The sequence below is a fragment of the Melozone crissalis genome, unplaced genomic scaffold, assembly GCF_028551555.1.
Source record: "Melozone crissalis strain CALT ecotype California unplaced genomic scaffold, PUWL_Pcris_2 ptg000023l_1, whole genome shotgun sequence".
Taxonomy (NCBI): Eukaryota; Metazoa; Chordata; class Aves; order Passeriformes; family Passerellidae; genus Melozone; species Melozone crissalis.
In genome coordinates, this window is record NW_026535801.1 from 34719787 (window position 1) to 34740636 (window position 20850).

Sequence of the window (20850 nt, forward strand, 5' to 3'; positions counted from 1 at the left end):
AGGCTTCTGCCTTTTATTTAAAGCTGTCCCCTGTGCAAATTTGCAGGTGAAACTGAGAGAATTTTTGCATTTCTTTCGCACTGTTTTGCTTCAGGCACTGGATCTTTCCTGGGGTGTGAGATGCAGCTGTGTGGTCACAGACCCATGGAATGGCTTGGGGTGGAAGGGGCTTTAAAGCTCATCTTGTTCACATCCCTGCCATGGGCAGGGACACCTTCCACTGTCCCAGGTTGCTCCAAGTCCCATCCAACCCGGCCTTGGACACTTCCAGGGATGGGGCAGCCACAGCTTGTCTGGGTGACCTGTGCCTCCCCACCCTCTGGTCCTCAGAACACAAATTGTGCTGGAATCTTTGAAGAGTGGGTGAGATACAAATGGCCTGAATAGCAAAACCAGGCTTGCATCCTCTTGCATACAGAGCCAGACAGGGATTAGAAATAGCAAACATTAAACAGCAAGTTAAACTTGCTTCCTTTTAACCGTGATGCCCATAGAGAAGAGTTACTTACTTTTAAACTTAGCTCTTAGTTATGAAAAAGGCAGTTGTTTAACGCTGTAATGGCATTGGCACAGTTATCATTTTCAGGGATGGCATTGCCTCTGGGCAGAAATGTGAAAAAATTAATTTCTAGGCAGTACAAAAATATATTTCACTGCAAAATGTCAGTTTGCAGCTGAAGAATGAAGCTTTTAAAAATATCTTCTAGAAAATGAGTTTTTCACACTATTTCCAAGCTTTTAAAAAGTGGAGAAAGTGGAGGGGACTTATAGATCTTTTTTTTTTTATTTTCTTTATCTACATCCATGTTTCTCTGAGAGGACTGCTTTCCACACAGGAGTGGGACTGGTGGTCAGCTGGTAGCTGTGGTGCAAGTTACCCCCTCTCATTACACTGGTGCTTACCTGCTGGAGCTGGGCAGGTCTCTCTAAAATCCCAGGCTTTGGATCTCCAGCCCATCTTTCAGGTTCATGTGTAATTTTTGGTACCCATCTTGGATTCCAGCACTTCAAAGATTTAAAACTGGTTTGAATTCCAGTCTGTGAGATTCCTGTAGCTTTTGTATGTGTGCTAATACACTGCTGGAGAGAATTCTTGTTTTCAGTCCTTCAGACTTGATGGAAACACAAGGCACAGTTTGGTAGTGGGGGTATTTTTCTTCATACTCTTACTTCTGCTTTCAGGGCTAAAACAAAAACCAAAGGTGATTTTGAACATGGATTTGTTTCCAGGGTGCAAGCTGTAGTCTGAGGCACAATTTGGTGAAAATTCCTGGGTATCATAATTAGAGAGATTCCTTTAATCCTTGTGGTTTTTCTAGTTTACTGCAATTTGCTCACGTCCATGGGGAAGTCCCCTTTCCACCATTTCTGCTGCTAATCCTGGACATTGAGTTAATGATTTGCATTTCTTCAGTGTAATGTAACATCAAATCAGCTTCTTTCAACTCTATGCAAATACTCAGAAATTTCACAAAACCAGCGTTGTTGTCTGAAATGTAAATCACCAGAAGTTCAGAGCTATTTAGACATCTTATATATGTCCCTAAGAAACTGAAATGCTGATGAAAGTCAGCACTTTGTCCCTGAATCTCCTGTTGGTGGATTGGCCTGATTTGGGGTGGTTTGGGCTGTTATTTTTTTCTTCTTCTGTCACCTTAAACTGGGATTAGTCTTTCAGTGACTTGTTGGAAAAGACATAAATGCCAGCGTATGAGAGGAGTCAAATACAGTGCCCATTGCTGAAGGCAGACAAGAGGCTGTTTGCTGATTGATGTGTGAAATGTTGTGTTGCCTTGTCACCAGGGCTGTGGGTACCTAACACCCAGCATTTGAGACTGCCTTTGGAACCAGCCACATCCAAAGCCGCCTGTATCCTGCTCTATTTCACTAACCAGACAGGCACTCACCTTGCACATCGCACATTCTGCAACCCCTTCCAAGGGATTCTGTCATTGAGGAAATGCTAAACAAAAAATAGGAGTTCAACAAGTCACCTTCCCAATTGGAGCAGTGCTTTCACATCAAATTCTCAAAGGGATTTGTGGCATTACAAGTTCATTACCTGTCTTCATACTGCCTGATAAATTTAAAGATGCACTTTGTTTCACCACATATTGCAGTGGATTATTTTGTTTGTGTATTCTTCTCTCCTGGACTCACTTAAGAGCAGCACTGTACCATGGATGGAAGTACACTGAGCAGTGTGTTCACCTGGTGTGTAAAGAAAGTTGTTTTAGCTTCCCTGTGGATGGGCTGCACCTGCCCTTTGGCAGAATCCAAAATGAAGATTATCCCAAGGGCTCAGAGCGTGCCCTTCAGCTCCAGCTTTATTCAGCTCCCACTGTGACTCTTTGAAAGCATAAAGGTCTTGCTGAAATTTTGAATGTGGAGAGCTGCTGGCAGAGTATGCTTTGATTCAATTTGGAAGATGTTCATACTGCTCCAGTGCTACAGATGTTTGTCAGGTTCTTAAAACCTTGCTTGAAGTACTTGCTCTGTAATAGAGTCGAGTGCTGCAACCTTGCCTTGCACTCAGTTTCAGTGTCTGAGGAAGAGTCACTGGAACAGACACCTGCAAGGCTTCTGTAAAGCAAGTACTCTTCAAATTTATTAGGTTTGTTTGGGGTTTTTTTTCATCCTAAACCTAGCCATTTACACCTCAGAGCAGTTCAGAACACCAGCTTTTCTCTAGTATCTGGGATCATGTAGCACTTAAATTTTGAACTTTTAAACTGCTGTGCAACTTCACCTGAAGGAGCTGGCTACTTACACTCCAAGCAGTGCTGTGACTGATGTGATTCCAAACCAAGCAGGGAACACTTGGCTTCTCAGGTAGACACAGCTTCCTGAGCAAGATCAAAGACTATCTAATGCCCTTGATTTGCATTGAATTCAGTACCAGGAACAGGAGGCACAGCTGGTCTTATTCAAAAATATGACAGTACAAAGATAAATATAGTGTGTTCTGAATAATAGCTTAGCATTTATATCACTCATCCAAAAGATGGTCTGTCTTCAAATCTGCAGTTGCTGCTTCCCAACAGTCATCTTTAACTGCTAATCTGTCTGGTATCACATCCTTCCTATTAAATCATCTCCATGGCAGTACAACAGAAGGTTGCTGTGGAGAGAATCAGCTGGAGAAAGAGCTGATGGTGACCCAAGGAGAGGAAGGCAGTGCTGGAAATGGGCAGGAGGAGCCCTGATTCCTTCTTCAGAGGCATCTTTAGTGTTTGGTCTTAAATGATCAAATGAACAAGTTAAAGAGCAGGATCCAAATGAGCACCACTGCCTTCCTTCACCTTGCTCAAAATTAGAGCTTGTTGTATGTAGATCTTCTATATCTAAACAACTGCAAAGCTGAAGGATATTTCTGATGGAGTTTTCATCTAGACCCACTTTAGTGATATTACAATCCTTTCTGCCATCATTGCTAAAGATCAATAAGGAAAAATGAGAGTCAGACCAACTGCAGACACTGATATTACTTTGAATCTATTCCTTAAGTGTTTATTTGTGATGAGAATTATTATAATTTATTTTCAGACTAGAGGGAATATTTCTGGAAGCACAAAAGAACTGTATTTGTTTTTCAGTCAGTGAGGCGTGTAGTGAACTGTCCTTGGCAGCCCTGAAAAATCTGCAATTCCTTTAGGATGCCTTGTGGTGCAATGTGAAATACATAGAGTCAGAAAAGGGGCACGTACAGTAGTCCTTGAAATGTCATATCTTAATTTAGATCAGTTCTAATGCTAGGAATAATGCAAAATTTGTACTATTAAAACAAAGGGAAGAGAAAACAGAGTTTGTGACTGTGCATGATTTAAAATGTGGAGCTTGCAACTTTTTCCTGCCACAACTTTATAGTTCTAAAAGTTAGGATTGATAATTGTCACAATTTCTGATGTAGTTCCAGAGTTGAAGACCAGTGAAGAATCAGATGTTTTCAAAGGAGGTTGATAAGTCGCTGCTTTCAAATTTTATGTTAAACACATTGAGTAAGTTAAGTCACAGCATTCAAAATGCTTTTTTATAATTTGTCTGAGGAATCCAAGGCTGATACATTTCTTCCCTTTAATGAGGTTAGGATGGCTATTCATTTATTTTCATGTGATTGGCCCTCTAGGCAATCATATGGTGTGATCTTAAGCCTTTAATCTGTAAAGCTCCAGGCTTCTGCAGCATGATTAAGCTAAAATTGTGTTTTGACAGGTCTGTGATTGGAGGAACCATAAAAGCAACTCTGACTTTCAATTCTCTGAGAGTTGTGAACTTAATCAGTAGTGATGGGGTGTCTTAGCCAGCTGATAAATTTTTGCATTTCCCCCTTTTTACAGTACAGTCATGTTTCAGTTTTCATGGGTTTGCCTCCAACACTGAGATTCCTCCTTCCCCAGAGCAAGTGCTCTAATTTCTTAAGGTACATAAATAATATGGATTCTACACAACAGGCAGGATCCCTGGGGCAGCTAAGGAGCTCTCAGTGACTTTCATCCATTTGCTATTTCTTCACTATTTCCTGTTGTACTTTTTTATTTCTAGTGGACAATAGTAGGAGTACTGCATTTGCATTGATCATGTTTCTCATTGATGTGTGTGAATATTGTTCCTTATGTTATAATTACCTTATTTACAGCCTTCAAACATGGTGGCTTTGATTCTATAATGATTCTTACTTTTTTGGTCTGCATTGCTACAAGGTAGAACTTTGATCCTTTGATTTAGCAAGCTTTGTCTTTTTATAAAGGTATTCTAGGGAGATGGAAATGTTTCAAAATACATATTTTTGTAAGGTGTAGAAGCATAAAAAGCGTATTGAAAACATTTTAGAACTGCTCAGAGAAATTGTATTTTGAACATTTAACAGCTGACCTCTGCCTTGATCTTGTGTTTTCATTATCTTGAATGAATATCTAAATGTGACTTCTGGTGGCAAATTTGCTGGGTTAAAAGAGCATTGAATTGCAAAAAGCAGTCTTAAACTTTTTCTGCAAAAAAGCAATTTTATCTTGAAATGATCACCTTATTATCAGCTGATTACTTATTTAAGCCATCAGGTTAGCATAAAGGTGTAATATGAAGGCAGTGAGTGGAGGCTTTGGTCAAGCTAAAAATAAAGTAACATAATTTATTTTGATGTGATTGTTTTATAGGTTGAAAATTGGTGTCCTCGTTTACCTTGGAGAGCAAAAAATCCTAATGAAGAAACTGATCAAAAAAGAGTGGTAAGAACAACCATGTCCTTAATAAGGACAAACAGGAGAAATAATTCAGTAATTGTGATTCGTGCAAAATATCCTGGAATCCTGTGCCAAATAAATGCTAAAAAGATTAGAATTTACAATTTTTACTCCTCCATTCTTCAAAGCTGAAAGGAATCCTCCTTGACATGTGTAGCTCATGTATTCAGTCATTGTATTGTGCTCTTGCTGGTAGATTTTCATTAAAAGCATTTTTGAGTTTAAATTTATGAAATGCTCTATGCAGATACTAAGAAAAAATACAAATCCACAAACTGCTCACCAGTGTTAAGTATATGTGAAAATGTCCATTTTTCTTGTCCCAGAAATATGGGCCTTTTTACAAAGCTGCATTTATGGAAAAGGCTTATATCCATTTCAGGTTTGTAGTAACATTTTGATTACTCCCAATTTTTTCCCATTAAATACTGTAAGCACACAGAGTTGTTTCTAAATTGTTGCAGCTTAATTATGTAGCAATTAGGTATTTTAAGATAATTTAAGATAATTGCTGGGCTGCATATGAACATTTCTTACATAATATAGATATAGGCTGCCTCTTTTTTTTAAAACCAATTTATCTTAGAACAGTCTAGCTTTAAAACAAGTATTTCCTTTAAAATTTAGACCCTAGTAATGTTCCTTCCTTTCTGGTACAATTGGAGACTTCCTTGTGTTTGGAAGATTCATGAGACACATAAATCTTGAGCCTACTGTTCTGTATTATAATTTAGACATACCTGTGCCTCATTTTGAAGCACATGAACAATACCAGACCTTATATTGCAGAAATAAATGCATTGTGAAACATTGCAAGTGTATTCTGGGCTACCAAATACTACTAATAAAAATAACAGTAATTTATGTAGCTTAGAAGTGTCTGCTTAAGTAGATCTTTAATATTTGAACTAAAATCTTAACGTACTAGGAGTGTATCTTTTTTCCTATTTCTATTTCTTCTTTTTCAAAGAGGAATATTAACAGATCACATTTGAGCAGTTTTTTAACTTCTCTAAAGTGTGTTGAAGAATAACTAATGTTTGGGATGTTTCTTAATGCTTTGCTTGAAGGCTGAAATTCGTATCAACTTTGATAATCTCTACAAAATGATGTCAAGGCATGAGGAATTCAGGTGGATGATGTTGCGCATCAGACGAATGGCTGATACCTGGATTGAGGCCATTAAATCACTGGCAGAAAAACAAAATTTGGAGAAAAGGAAACGAAAAAAGGTAAATGAGAGCACTTTATTCGTGTCACTTTCTGTTATATAGGCTCTTTCAACCTTCTTGTTCCAGGTGTAGCTTCACAATGGAAATAGAAAATATAAAAGGCTCATGTTTATATTCTTTTCAAGAAATATTTTCCTGTTTGAAATTCTGTTGCAATGGGTGTTTGCTTTACAGATAGTTTTATGTGTTTTGCATGAGTCAGTCTTGGAGTAAGTTTTCTGATCTCTATAGTTTTGGATAAAATAGAGAGTATGTAGACTAAATACAGATTATGTTCTAAAGGGAGAAATTGTGAATTTACTGCAAGCTGATGACACTGGAGTGTTTTATGTAGTCATGGAAACAACATCTATACATCTTTGTTGTCCAGAATTGATACTAAATGGTGTATCTTGGGTTTGGATTTGAGTAGACTTAAAGTTGACCAAAACTTTGGATTGGATCAGTTTAGACCTCCTGTAATGAGTTCAGTTTTAAAGCCATGAGATACTTGAAGCAAAAAGGTGTAGTTCATTTGATTTATTTTTTTTAATTACCTTAACTAGTTAAGCTAAAGGTTACAAACACAACAACAAGTTTACTTCTTGCCTTGTTATTCCTGAGTGGCAGCAGCCCTATGTATGTTCATATTTCTACCCTGTCTTAAGCCTGCCTGGCTCAGCTCCTTGCTGGAGATTCTCAATCCTTGCATTCATTACAAAATTAAATTATTCAGGTGGCAGTATTGGCTTGTTTCCTTTGATTTCTTTTTTTGCCCATGGTTGGAATTTAATAGAAAGAAAAACCGCTGTAATGTATAACAGTTGCATGTTTCATGTCGATAACTCAAACATATGACTTTCCTTTCCAGATCCTTGTTCATTTGGGGCTTTTGACAAAAGAATCTGGATTCAAGATTGCAGAAAATGCGTTTAGCGGTGGCCCACTTGGTGAATTAGTCCAGTGGAGTGATTTAATTACATCTCTCTACTTACTGGGCCATGACATCAGGATTTCAGCTTCACTGGCAGAGCTCAAGGAGTAAGGAGATTACTTTCGCTTTTGAAACCAGAATTAGAAGAAAAGAATTGTAAACTCTTGGAGCTTCTATTAACAGTATATAATTTCTTGAAGCATAAAATGAAAGCGATAATTCACTAAACAGACGATAAGATTATTTTCATGAGCTAAGTATATGTGCCATGGAAAGGATAATGTGTTTTCATTGTAGCTTCAGGCTCCTGGGACTTCATAAATGAATGTTGTAAAATTCCAACTAAGCAGCTTAGTCTTTAACATTCCAGGTGCTTTAACCAGCTGCAATGGGAAATGCTACAGACTAGCTTAATTCTGTGTCCTCTGCTTCAGTTTCTGCTGTTCTTCACTCAGTATCTCTTTTTAAGATAAAGGTTTAAGTTCTTTAAACATGTTACTTTTGATGTAGTTAATTGCTTGTGTTAGGTCAAGTTGCTCCTTACTCTTCCTTGTCCTGCTTTGCCAACTATTTCAGCACCAGACATAAAACATCTGTTTGAAGCTTGAGCACATGTGCTTTTTCTGCAGCTTTCTTTTTTAAATTACATGACAGCATTGTTTTATAGAGAGCTCTTATACTATAAAGCTGTCAATAGAAGGCAGAAATTATTTTGAATAATTTCAAAGCACACCATTTTTAAGCATTTCAAAGATATCATTCTTTTGCTTAAACTAGATGAAATTTTTAGTGAAAATTAGTGCTTTACATTTAATAAATGTTGAGCATCTCTAGCATTTCAGTGTTCTTACATGGATCATGATTTCAAAATAGTAAAAAAGTCAAACTTTTTTGGAAACTGGAAATATTGGAATAAATAGTATTACAGCATCAATTCAAGGTATTTGGAAAGTAATGCTTTTTCATGTTGCTTTTTCTTTGTTTAGGATTATGAAGAAGGTTGTAGGTAACAGATCTGGCTGCCCGACCCAGGGAGATAAAATTGTAGAACTCATTTACATTGATATTGTGGGACTGACTCAGTTCAAGAAAACCCTTGGTCCATCATGGGTTCATTACCAGTAAGTATAACACTCACTTGCCCTCTAATCTGCTTTGTTAAGGAGCTTTTGTTGAATAGCACATGCCAAAATACTGAAATAAGTCCATTCACATGAATTTGTTGAAAAGTAAAATGCACTTTTCTGTTGTCTTCAGCTTTTAGGATTAAAGGGCCTAATACTTGTTCTTTGCATGCCATCATTATCCCCCCCAGCAAGCTTGAAATTCTTGGATTCAAGAATTTTTAATCTTAAAAATCTTAATTATCCTCTTGATAAATCATCATCTCTGCCCTTCTTTCCCTCCTTTCTTTACCTGCACTTCCCCCTCCCCATTTTTTCTGTAAATTAGTAGGTGAGCTGAGAGATTACTGCATTTTGTTGTTTAGTTGGAATATCAGAGGCATGTTTTGCTTTTTGCTGTTTGTAACCACACTGGATCAATGATTGTGGAGATTTATCTGTTCTAATTGTATTGCCCAACAACTGCAGTGCAATTTTCTATTCCATTCCTTAAGATACTGGGCAGAGAGTTCAGGGCCAGGTCTGAAGAATAAACTGCAGTTATTGTTGTTTTTGTAATCTATAAACATCTTTCCATTTGAAATGGAAGATGAGGATCACAAGAAATGACTTTGTGCACCTTTCTTCACATCTGCAGTTTTAGAACCTCTTTTCTTTTTGTCAATGGCTTTAAATCCTTAAGGCTCCCATGCATTGTACAAATACACATCAGCATGAAAGAAACCCAAACCTCAATTAATGATGTTGAATTTTCTGTACCTGCTAGAATTAGCTGTCTTTTTTGATCCTCAAAGTCCAGCATATCCTACTTGGAGAAAGGTGTTCATGGCAGAGAAATTGTTTTCTTTCAGCCTCAGGATTTTCTGGAGCATTGGATCTTTCCAGTGTAATTGTAAATGAGAGTACTGTGATCAACATTGCAGATTAGATTACTCTTAATCTCTTTTTTGAAGCAGGGGAGTAAATGGATATTCTAGTTTTCAGGAGCCTGCTAATAAAGATAATCCCATTTTCCACCCAGCAACAGTTCCTTGTCTGTCTGCCAGATGTAATTGTCACTAGGAGATCACATGCAGCGCTGTGGTCAGGATATGAAACCCTTCCTATAAATTTTAAATGTTTCTTCCTGTCTGCTTGCAATTACCTGTCTGGTATATCCTGTAACAAATCTATGAAAATATATATTGAGATTATAGATTAGCTATTCAATTTTTCTTTCCTCATAGAATAATTACATCTTGAATTATCAATCTGTTTTATATTGATTATTATTTTGTGGTAATGGCTGGTGTTTTCTTATTTAGGAGAGCAGAATTACATTCAACTCCTTATGTACTGTAGAATTTTTTGAGGCTTTGCGGGGAGAAAAAGGTGTCTTAATGTCTTCTACAGCACTGCCTTTCATGGACTGGAAAGGAGTCTCATCCAGTCCATAGCCTGACTGAAAAATAGATAAGGATGCATTTGTCTTTGATGAGAGATTTTTGCCTCATCTTTTACTGAAGACTGAACAAGATGCCCCAACATCTTGCTTTATATAGTTAAGCTTTTCTTTCATGTGTTTTTCTTGGCCTGGTGTTTTGCTAACTGCCCATTACTGCTTATTCTAATAGGGTTCTGGAGAATAAATTACTTTCTCCTCTCTGCCAGCCCCTAGGATGTCTTCTTTACTGCTTTTCCTTCAATTTGCTTTTTTAAAGTACATACATTTAGGGGTTTGAGTCATTACATACAATTCATCTTTTGTATACCTTTCTTGAAACTTGTTACGTTTATGGTGAATCTCTCTAATTATGTGAGGCTTTTTCTCAAGTTCAGTGTACCAAAGAGGATCCAGAGTCTAGCAGAGACTACAGAATTGATTAAAGCAGAGGAATTAATTTGTAGCTACTGCATGCGTGCTGTCTCCTATTTCAGGATCCTCTTCCAGTCATTGTTTTTTCTCCCAGTATCATGAGTTATCCTACAAATTTTGTCATTAAAATGTTTTGAAGCTAAAACCACAAAGTGCTTTATAACAGCATAGGCATCCATTTCTATTTCATTCCAATAAAATAAACATTATCACAAATAAAGCTGCTTTTTAGCCCTTGCTCTTTACAAACTCTGCTTTTTTTTCTCAGTTGTATTTATGTCAGTAGGAATAATTGTTTGTCTGAAAAGAAATTGTTTTTCAGTGGATGTGTGCAGGTCAGCTCAGTGTGGTTGATACAGACCAGACTCAGATAAAAATGAATTAAAATGTTTTTATTCACTTCAGATCAGAATAGAGTGGCAGAATAAGCCTCTGCCTTCAGAACAGTCACTTGGTAAGAGTGCTTTATGTAATCTTTCTGGGTGAACTTGAGCCCTGAGGAAATTTTTGGTAGCTGCAAATCAGGTTTCTGGAACTGCAAGCTCGAGAGAATGACCCTGCTGCTTTGGGAGTGAGTATTTCTGAAAGACTCTTCTGCACAGCTGAGAGCACCAGTGACTTTTGGTAGTGTGTGCTTTATCTGTGGGATAATTGGTGCTGCAAATAGCAGGAACACAGCAGAACACATCTCATTTTAGAGTGCACCTTAGTTCCAAGCAGAGCAATGCCTGCTGGATTTTTCAGTTCTGAGGTGTGGATGTTTGAATGCAGTTTGTGTGCAGTGAATCAACACTCAAATAATTAGTTTAATATAATTTGAGAAATGCAGTCTTTCTTAACACCCTCATCCTCTATGCAGCACATAAAAATCTGGTATCTTTTCATTTTTCCACAGTCTCTCTAGCAATGACTCATTCCCATATGCCAACAATCCAGCTGGCTTTTTTTTTCTTGAAATAAATTAACGTGACAGCTGAGAAATGAGCAACATTCCTGCTTTCTGCGTGTTCTCTAGAACACATCTTTTTTAGGAGGGTTATTTTCTGTCCTGAGATTTTAAATGCAAATACTGAGTGGCCTGATGAAGTGGGAGAAGGATACAAAAAAAATGTGTATAAATTTGTCCACCAGGTCAGCTCTGTTAAGATTGTGCTTCTGCCCCATACTCAAGGGGAGAGAAAAGCTCCCTTTAAATAATCCTGGGTTACTTTTCTCAGATTTTTTTTAAGCCCTAAAATTGTCACTTCTAATGTGCTAGACAGAAAAGACTGATATGGATGTTTCTAAAGCAATTTACTACCTACCAGTCCTCTTTTTAATTAGGCAGAGAATAGAGTTATTCTGACACCAATTTCAGGGCACACTGCAATTCTCTGCAGTTTTATTGCTAAAGCTAGGTGACATTTTGGGAAGGAAGAGTGGCAAAACTGAAATTAAAGGTATACCAAATTAGCATTTTAATTTAAAATATATCCCTGAGTTATAAAAAAATTACTGTTTTGTCATTTTTAAAAATAATTATTTCACTTTAGAAATGCTAATGCATTGTATGCAAAAATAATAAAAAAATGAAAGGCATCTAAATTATTAGGTGAAACAAATGGAGAATATAGTAGTAGGGCAGACAATCAAGGCATTCCTGCATATATTAAAATATCAGTTCAGCATAACTGCTATTAATTACATTCATTTCTAAATTTTAAATCTTTACCAGGTCTTTTCTGCTGCATTTCAGGGATTAGTTTCACCACTTGAAGCTTTGATCTCTCATACCATTCCTGCACAGACTTGCACTTTTTTCGGTCATCTTTTTTCCTGACTTAGTTTATACCAAATCACAGAAATTTTTTTTTTTTTTTTGTTTTCCTGCTTTCTGGTTTGGATTTCTGTTGCTTCACATTGCCTGTCCTGATTCAGAAAACCCTGCATGTACTGGACATGGTTCCTCATATCCCTATTAGCCCTTAGTGCTTCTTATCTTACATCTGAGTTCAGGAAAAAGAGAACCAACAAAGCAGAGTACCCTTACAAAGCAGAGTGCTCCTTACATATATCTCTTGACAACCTCCAGTAATGTTGCAGTTTTTCTGTATTTTTCTCCTATTTTTCATTCTCCTGTACTCAAGTACCTGGCCAAAAGCTGTATGTTTGAGAGGAATTTTGTTTAAAGACCTGCCAAGAAATGAGAGGGCTTTTATTACTGAATGATTCATCAGTGCAGAACTTGTTTTGGTCCTGCTGGAGTATTTTGTGTGATGCAGAGATAATTGCCACTGTTGTAAAATATTTTCATTGAGAACAGTTGACAGAAAACACTGCACAGAAACTGATCTGTCAGCTTTGTTGTTTGGTGAATCATAATATGTTGTATATTGTGACTTTCTTTTTGTTTGAAATATCTCTGTGAAGGTTTAAAAAAACACATCATTTTTCTCAATTTGTATTTTGAAACACACAGGTAGCATTTCATAGAAGAGTTTAAAAGTTGCTGGGTTTTTTTTTTTTACTTCCCACATTATTGAATACTTTTAGAGAAAGGAGCAACATACAAGTAACATGTGAATTTATTTGGGGGACTAAAATGTTTTATTTTTAAAGCTGACAAATGGTTAGAGATAAGTTCTTTCACCTTTTGAGTGCTAAATTCTTTCACATTTAAAAGCCAAAATCAGGTTTTTTACTGAACAGAATATACATATGTGCTTGGAGCATGGGAAATGTTGAAAACTGTGAAAAATAACTGTTTTTAATTGTCATTTTGCAGCTACCTCCCTTCTCTTCCTTAGCACATATGAGCCCAGTGCTACAATGCGCCGTGGTGAGAGTCTGTGTTTATAACACAATTGCACGTGATATTTAATTCCTGAATAAGTCTTTTCTGCAATTTTGTTTGCAGAGGGCTGAAGAATGGTAGACTCTGGAGCCCTGTAATGCACTTCAGTGGCAGTGGTCAGTATGTCCAAGTCATCTCAAAGATTTGGCACGCTGCATTTTGGAAACATAACTTCTAGAATCTCTGTCCTATAACATGTACTGTCTTCTTCATACTGACACTTTTTCTGCCTGTCATGCACTACGGGCCCTTTCTTTTTCAAGGAATTAGTAGGATTTTAAATAGAGTGTGAGCATGATTCTCTCATCCCAGGCTCTTTGTATTCCAGTGCCAGGATTTCTTTCTCTTGTGTGTTGGTTGATGCAGGTAATTGACTTTTATGTTGTTTCTTCAAAAGTCTGTGACAAAATATTTCATAAACAAATAAATGAGCTTACTGCAAGAACTCAGGATATTAAACCATCTTCAGTGTTTTTACAGTAGGTCTGAAAGTCAGAACCTGGAGACCAAATACAATTCTCTAAAGACAATGTCCTCTTCTGCTCTGATCTTCTTGGCATGTGGCCCCTGGTTGCTGCATTTGGTTTGCAGTAAGGGTTGAGAACTTTAGAAAACACGTGGAAAATCCTCTCTTCTTCTGCCTAAATTGTACTCCAGAGCCCTAGGAAATGCAGGTGGCCACTGTGGCATTCCCATAAACTCTGCTTGGATTTTAAAGCATTCTTTCATTCTGTAAGGACAAAATAAGCTCCAGGGCTGTTATTTGAATATCTGATATATCCTTGAGTTTGCTGTTCAGAACATCTTTGTGAATGTAATATGAACAGAATTTTTTGAAATTAAAATGTGCCTTCTGTTTATATGTTCTCCACAGCTGCAAACAAAGACAAAACACATTTTAATTATCATAACTCTGCATATATATGCACATTCATATATATGCATATGTAGGTGTACCTACAGTAATTTTTTTTTTTCTTTTTCAGGTGTATGCTCAGAGTTCTGGATTCCTTTGGGACTGAGCCAGAGTTTAACCATGCCCATTATGCCCAGTCGAAAGGCCACAAGACACCATGGGGAAAGTGGAACCTCAATCCACAGCAGTTTTATACAATGTTCCGTAAGTGCGTCTGTTCTTATGAATAATTTAGAGATTTAAAAAGGAATGCTGTCATTGAGAAGATTTTTTTTTCCTTATGAAAGACAAATTCACAGTTTAATAAAATGCAACTGCTAAATGGGAAGATTTGTGGCAGTGTCTGTAGATATGCAAAAGCTCTGTTGTGCTTCCAGAAAGCAATGAGAAAACAAAAATATTGAGCTAATATAAACATAGGTAGATATCTTTATGCCCTGGTACCTGTGGAAAGTGGTGTTTGGCTTTTCCCTCAAGTATCATGGAGTTTGTTTTTGTTACTTCTGCTTTCTCTAATATTACTATGAAGCAATAGATCTTTGAGGAACTTGCTAGATTACATTTTTATAAACTCCTGCATTTCATCATGTTGAACTGAAGTTTGGACCTATGTTAGCTATGGTGTTGTATTTCTGATTTTGTTCTTCAACAGCTCAGCAGCACCAGCCCTTCACTGTTGCTTTGTGTTCAGTGGTCATTTTAAAATGACTATTCAGCAAAATTTTTTTGTCACTACTTTTTTATGGCTTTGTAAAAAAATTTACCTAGCTTGTTTTCATATTGTGAGTATTTATCCTCAGCTAAACTGACTAACATTTATTTGCCAGCAGTGTGCAAAGCTATTGTAAAATAAGTTGTAGATTTCAGCATTTCAGCACTGCTGTAGATCTTTGAATCATCTATAAATATCTTTTGAAGTGGCCCCAGCCAAACCTAAAAAAGAAACAAAACAGACACAAAAAAGGATGGAAATTCTCTATAAATTGGGTCAGATTAAATTATTTGTGACCTGATCTATACCTAATCTTTGGCTTTATAGCAGTAGATTCCAGAATCGAGGAATCTGTCTCTTATGTAGCAGTAATTCAGGTGTGTTGTCTCTGAAAGGTACAGGGCAAGGGAGGCTCTGCTGTGTGCAGGGGCTGCTCAGCCCAAAGGAACATTTCATGGTGAAATGTAGGGAAACCTGCAAGGAAACATTTCATGGTGAAATGTAAGGAAACCTGTAAGGAAACATTTCATGGTGAAATGTAGGGAAACCTGCAAGGAAACATTTCATGGTGACCAGCCCACCCCCAGAGTTTGGTGCTGGTCCCAGTCTGACATTAAGACCAGGGAGGGCTCTGTTCTCTCTCATCAGCTTTCATCATCAATCTCTGAAACTTTCCTGCTTTTCACAGCAGAATTATACATGCTGCTGTCGGGTTGACACGCTTTTGATTTCAGTTGCCCTGTGAAATTCTTGAGAGAGGCATATTTTGTCTGTCAACATTTGCTGCGCAAGTTTTTCCAGAGAAATATAAGTGAAGGTTGTTCAAGAGATAAAAGGCTGCATTCACAGTTGTTGGGAAGCAAGTAACAAAACATGTGGTGGTGAAATGTGACTTGAAAGTGGTTGCAGAGTTTGTGCCTGGATATTAGTAAGCAGAGCTTGTTTTGTATCCACATTTGCTAATATTTATCAGTTTATGTCCTAAATGGAAAAGGGACTCAATTGTGCTTTGTTTAAGTTGTCCAGCTGTTGGGAAATTTGGATGTGTCCAAGATAGCACCAAGGGGGATGATGCACTCAGTGAAAATAGCTGGAAGAGCACTGGTGGTACAGCTGTGTGTGCACTGCTCAGTCCCTCTCCATGAAATGCAGAAGAAAATAAATCTTGTCTCTAGAGATCTCTGTTGTGGCAGTACAGACTGCCACTGGTACAGTCTCTTGTGCAAAGAAAATTGCTTCATAATGAATTTTCCAAAGAGTATGACTGTATTGGAATTTTAATAAATAACCATTTCCAATTTTTACTGCTGGAAATCACTGCAGGTTTTCCTCTGCAGGAAAAGGGGTAAATAGATTGCAGGCAAACTAATTCTGAAGCATGAGTGATTTCAGTGCTGTGGATTATTCTAGGATTTATTTTTCTTATGGTTCTTTTTTTTTTTTTTTTTTTTTTATTAGGTGCAGAAGAGTCAATATGGTTTGTGATATTTAAAGTTTATATTTGTTGTTTTGTTCTCTGCTGCAGAGATAGCACCATCTTTATGGGGTTGTGATTAAAAGTGCGTGTTATGCATCAGTAAGGATTTTATGGCAGATTGGAGTCCTGGACAGCTTCCCAAGATCCCCAGACTCTATTATGTTTTGAGAACTCTGATTATAAGGGCAGAAAATTATCCTGAGCAACAAGCAAGCCATATTCAAACCTGTGGCATATTACCAAGTGCCTGACTGTTCTCTGAGTTTCCCAGAAGCATGAGAGCTTTTCCCCCTTTTTATGTTTGCCACGTTTTTAATTCAAATACCTTCATGCAAAATAACAGCTCTGGTACTTCTAAATTGCGTGATCTTGCTTAAAAATCCATCTGACTGCTGCTTCCTGTCCATGATGTTTGAGGCACTAAATTCCACCAGTTCTAAGTGCTAACTTTAACAAAGGTTTATTTTTCTTTTGAGTGTATATTGCCTTGCCTCTCCTTTGAATGCAGTCTCTCATCCAAAAATATGAAAGGATGGAAAAATGCCCCTTTTCAGACATATTTGAAATGTGCTGTTTGCTATATAAAATTCTAAAAAGTCCTTGGGTCTAAGTGGGTGCCTGGCTGTTGCTGAGGCATTTTTCGTGAAAAAGAGTAATTGTCATTTGAAAGACTTAATGTAATGGCAGAGGGACGTGTACACTGTGTATGGTTTCTCTGTTCTCCTGCATTATCCACTTGGCTGATTTTCAGGAACAAAAATGCAAACCTCATAATTGCAATAGAATTTTTTTTTAATAACTCTGGTAGAGGTTTAGCATTGCACGTATCAAAAACGCCTGGGGTGTTGTCTTTGGATTTAGGAGTTTTTTGTCTTGTTTTGGGTTCTTAAGCTTTTCAAAATGTGATTGTCAGCTTGTGTGCCAGAATTTAACAGGAGGCCTAGAGAGGAGATCCTGCTGTTTATTGCAGCCTTTTTCTATGTGCACCTGTGAGGCTGTGTCACTTTTTAGAGGCAAAAAACCCCCATGTATTGGAATAGCTTTTATATAGTAGGGATGGATTTCCACCTGAAGCATTGAGTGTTGGAGTCCATCACTGGAAATAAACACCCAGTCGATAAAAAAACCAATCCAAAACACCAAAACTCCTTACTTTTAGTGAGCCTAAATATCTGTGTCTTTATAGGGTGTGGAACAGTGACCAACACTGCTGGAAAAAAATACCAATAGGGGCTAAAAATAGTATTAAAAACTATGAATAAATTGCATAGCCTTTGCACACAGTCTTTTTTTTGCCTGGATTGGATTGAAAGCATTGTTGCTGACTTCACTTGCCACATTTAAATATTTTATGATCACTATGTCTGGGTGAATTAGGCAATGCAATTTGTATTCTGATTTGCATAGTGTGACTTGGTAGGCCAGTAATTGGCATGGGTGCATAATACCCAGAGAGTTGGTGTTGGTAATTCCAGTGTAGGAGGTGAACCCAAGAAATTGGCCAAAATTTGTTTATGCCATTGAGCAACATCCATTTTTGCTTGCATCTTTGCTAACAAGCATAAATCCAGGGGGTTTTCAAACTGTTGGTATTGTATCTCTGAGATTTGTCAGGCTGAATTTCCTCTGTTTCTTTTATCTCTAATAATGAAATAAAGCTTAGCACACAGACAAAAAAGATCATTACCATTGGACTCAGTCCAGCTGCAGAGTTTTTATTATCAGAAACAAGACAGAAAATAGCTGCTTACTCCAGTAGGCATATGGAGCAGGACGTAAAATTAATAAGAACTATTTTGGATAATAAAGCAAGCAAATGTCTTTCAGTACTAATAAGAAGGAGGTGATCATGTTCCTTATAGCTTCTTTTCTGACAACATTCACTCTAATGTAGCATTAACCAGTATTTTCAAAGGTGCTGAATCTGCTCTGTTTCTTACAGCTCACACTCCAGATAACAGCTTCCTTGGATTTGTGGTAGAGCAGCACCTGAATTCCAGTGACATTAAACACATTAATGACATCAAAAGGCAGAATCAATCTCTCGTTTATGGCAAAGTAGATAATTTCTGGAAGGTGAGTTTTTTACACTCATATGCTTGAGTAAATTTATGTTGATCAATAAAATAAAGCATAATTTGAAATTTGAAAGTGTCCCATCTGTCTAAACCCATTAAGTTCTTTTTCTGGAAACAAATGTATTTGAATAATTAAATTGAACATTTTGAAGTCTTTCTGTTAGAGAAACTTCTGTCTAGATTGATGTGGATCCTTTGCTATTTCTGTACACCTTTCTGGTAGAATAAAAAATATAGTCTTAATGTCACAATAATTTTAGAAAATGCAGAAGGCTGGTAAACATAATGGAAAATTTAAGGTGTGAACTTTCATTAATCATAAGCAAACCTGTCTTTCAGTTACTTCTGTTCTTATATCTTCAACAAAATATGTGCTGCATTTTGAGATGGAAAGCCTGTTTTATGAGAGGCTCTAAAAGTATGCAGTCTTATTTTATCTCCCTGTAATTATATCAGAGTTTTATTTCTTTATTATTGCCATTATTGTATTTTCTCTCATCTGCAGATGAGAGCAGCAGAATAACAACACCAAGATTTGGTGATAATTTCACTAAATTAAAGTATATTGTGTTTTTAAGTCGTAGTGCTCTTTTTTTTCACCCATTGTTCTTTTCTGTGGCTCCTTTTTCCAGGCTGACACACCTGGGAGCGTGTCCCATGCAGATTTCAAAGAGATTACTAACTAGTAGCTGGATTACCTCCAGCTCTGTGTGCCCAAATTCTCTGCATGCCCATATCCTCCATGTGCCTTCCCTCCTGCCTAAAAAGACCTTATTTTTAGGTGTCTTGTCAACTGAAAAAGGAACTTATCAGTGCCATACACAGGGCAAACAATGTGACAGTGGGAGACCACCTGGGTCTCACATTGTCATTCCTTTTCTCTTTATTGGCATGAGAATGTTGGGCTTGCACAGTTTTTCAAACCACAGAAGGAACATTTATTCTGATGACTCAGATTATTCAGAATAAATTCTCTAAAGGTGATAGCTACAAATAAATGGTCCATCTGTGAGACAAAACAAAACTAAAACTTTGTAAAAACTGTGGAATGTTTGCAGTGGTAGCAGAGCAAGTAGAGCTGGATGCTTCTTGGCTACTGTGCTGAGCAAATATTTAGTAAATACATGAAAGTATTTATTTATTCTGTTTGGATCATGGTATAGAAGGACTTAGTGTGCCCTTGTGTGCAGTCTCTCCTCTCTGCAGAGTGCTGGAGCAGAGCTGGAATCCTTTCTTCAAGTCTTTTCAAGCTCAGGCTCTTGTCCTTTTACATGTGACTCTACTTACACTTTTACTTGTGACTGATCTCATTATCAGTCTCTCAAGAACAGCAGCATACAATAATCATCTAAACCTGACCTGATTTGCAGTGCACATTAGCAGAAAGACCTGTTGAATGTTAGTTGGATTTAAGGAAGAAGAAAACTCCTTAGTCACCAGGGTGTTTCTCACTGACATATTTATCTTTCTCAGTTTATTCAGTTTGTATGGATTCAGAAATATGTATGGATAGTTTATATGCCCAGAGGGGAGATTTGTGATTAGTCTCAGATTCTGTATGACACACAGGCTATTCATGGACTGATTAAGATAAAAACATGGCTTTTTGGGAAAGAATACCCAGTCTTGATTTTTAAATAGCACACAATGGAAAGGCCACAGTTTCCTCTGGTGAAGTCCTCCAACAATTGCTTTCTCCCTTAAGATTTTGCACTATTTCTGGTACAGATGTCCATACGGTTCCTTCCAGTCTTAGTAACAATTATAAACTTCCTCAACTGGCCTGATGCTTCTGTTCTGTTGCCCTGCAGGAATATAGGTTGAGGTCAGAGTAACACACAGACATCTCCTGAAAAGCCTGTATATGCTGAGCCCCTGAGAGCTTTGTGCTTTCTAATCCTTAAGAGTTTTCACATGTCTGTTTTCTCTGACCCTTCTCAAGATTATTCACATTCCTCTTGAAAAGTGAATGTTTGCAAAGGGCACGTGGGCCATACCAGCATCAAATCCAAAAGGAAATATTGTCTCATTTTTAGACAGGTCCCCTTTTCGCCATTAGGAACTCTCAGCCAAGAGCTTTGTCTCATTTTTCAAAGTGCTGCTTTTCAAGTCACTGCTGCATTTTATCAGTATTTCCTATCTTGTTTTTTCCAAGATATTTGATTTGGTATCTGGCCATGTTAAAATGTGTACTGTGTGCTGGTAACATCGAGCAGATTAAAACTGTAACTTGCAGATTGTAACTGCAGTCATGCCCATATGCACTCATACATAAAGTGCAAATCACTGCAGATAGACTTTGAATCAGTTACAGTGTGGGATTTCTTATCTGGAGTGATAAAATTCAATTCTTGTGATCAAGAGAAAGCCTGAACTAATCTTGTGTCTGTGTAATTTGCTTATTTCACGTTTCTTTCATTTTCCCTGTTCAGTGCTCTTTTCATCTGCCACCAAGGCTTGTATGGAACCA

The 20850-nt window shown here is 37.3% G+C and overlaps 1 protein-coding gene across 8 annotated transcripts in view; it reads left to right on the plus strand.

Moving 5' to 3' along the window:
- Positions 1-20850, plus strand: part of MGAT5 (alpha-1,6-mannosylglycoprotein 6-beta-N-acetylglucosaminyltransferase) — a 111969-nt gene that overhangs the window by 60992 nt on the left and 30127 nt on the right. For all 8 annotated transcript variants that reach the window (XM_054277561.1, XM_054277562.1, XM_054277563.1 and 5 more), the window contains 6 exons: positions 5154-5225; positions 6311-6472; positions 7323-7492; positions 8372-8506; positions 14184-14317; positions 18245-18378. In XM_054277561.1, the coding sequence (XP_054133536.1) occupies positions 5154-5225; positions 6311-6472; positions 7323-7492; positions 8372-8506; positions 14184-14317; positions 18245-18378 (807 nt within the window). The remainder of the gene's footprint in view (positions 1-5153; positions 5226-6310; positions 6473-7322; positions 7493-8371; positions 8507-14183; positions 14318-18244; positions 18379-20850) is intronic.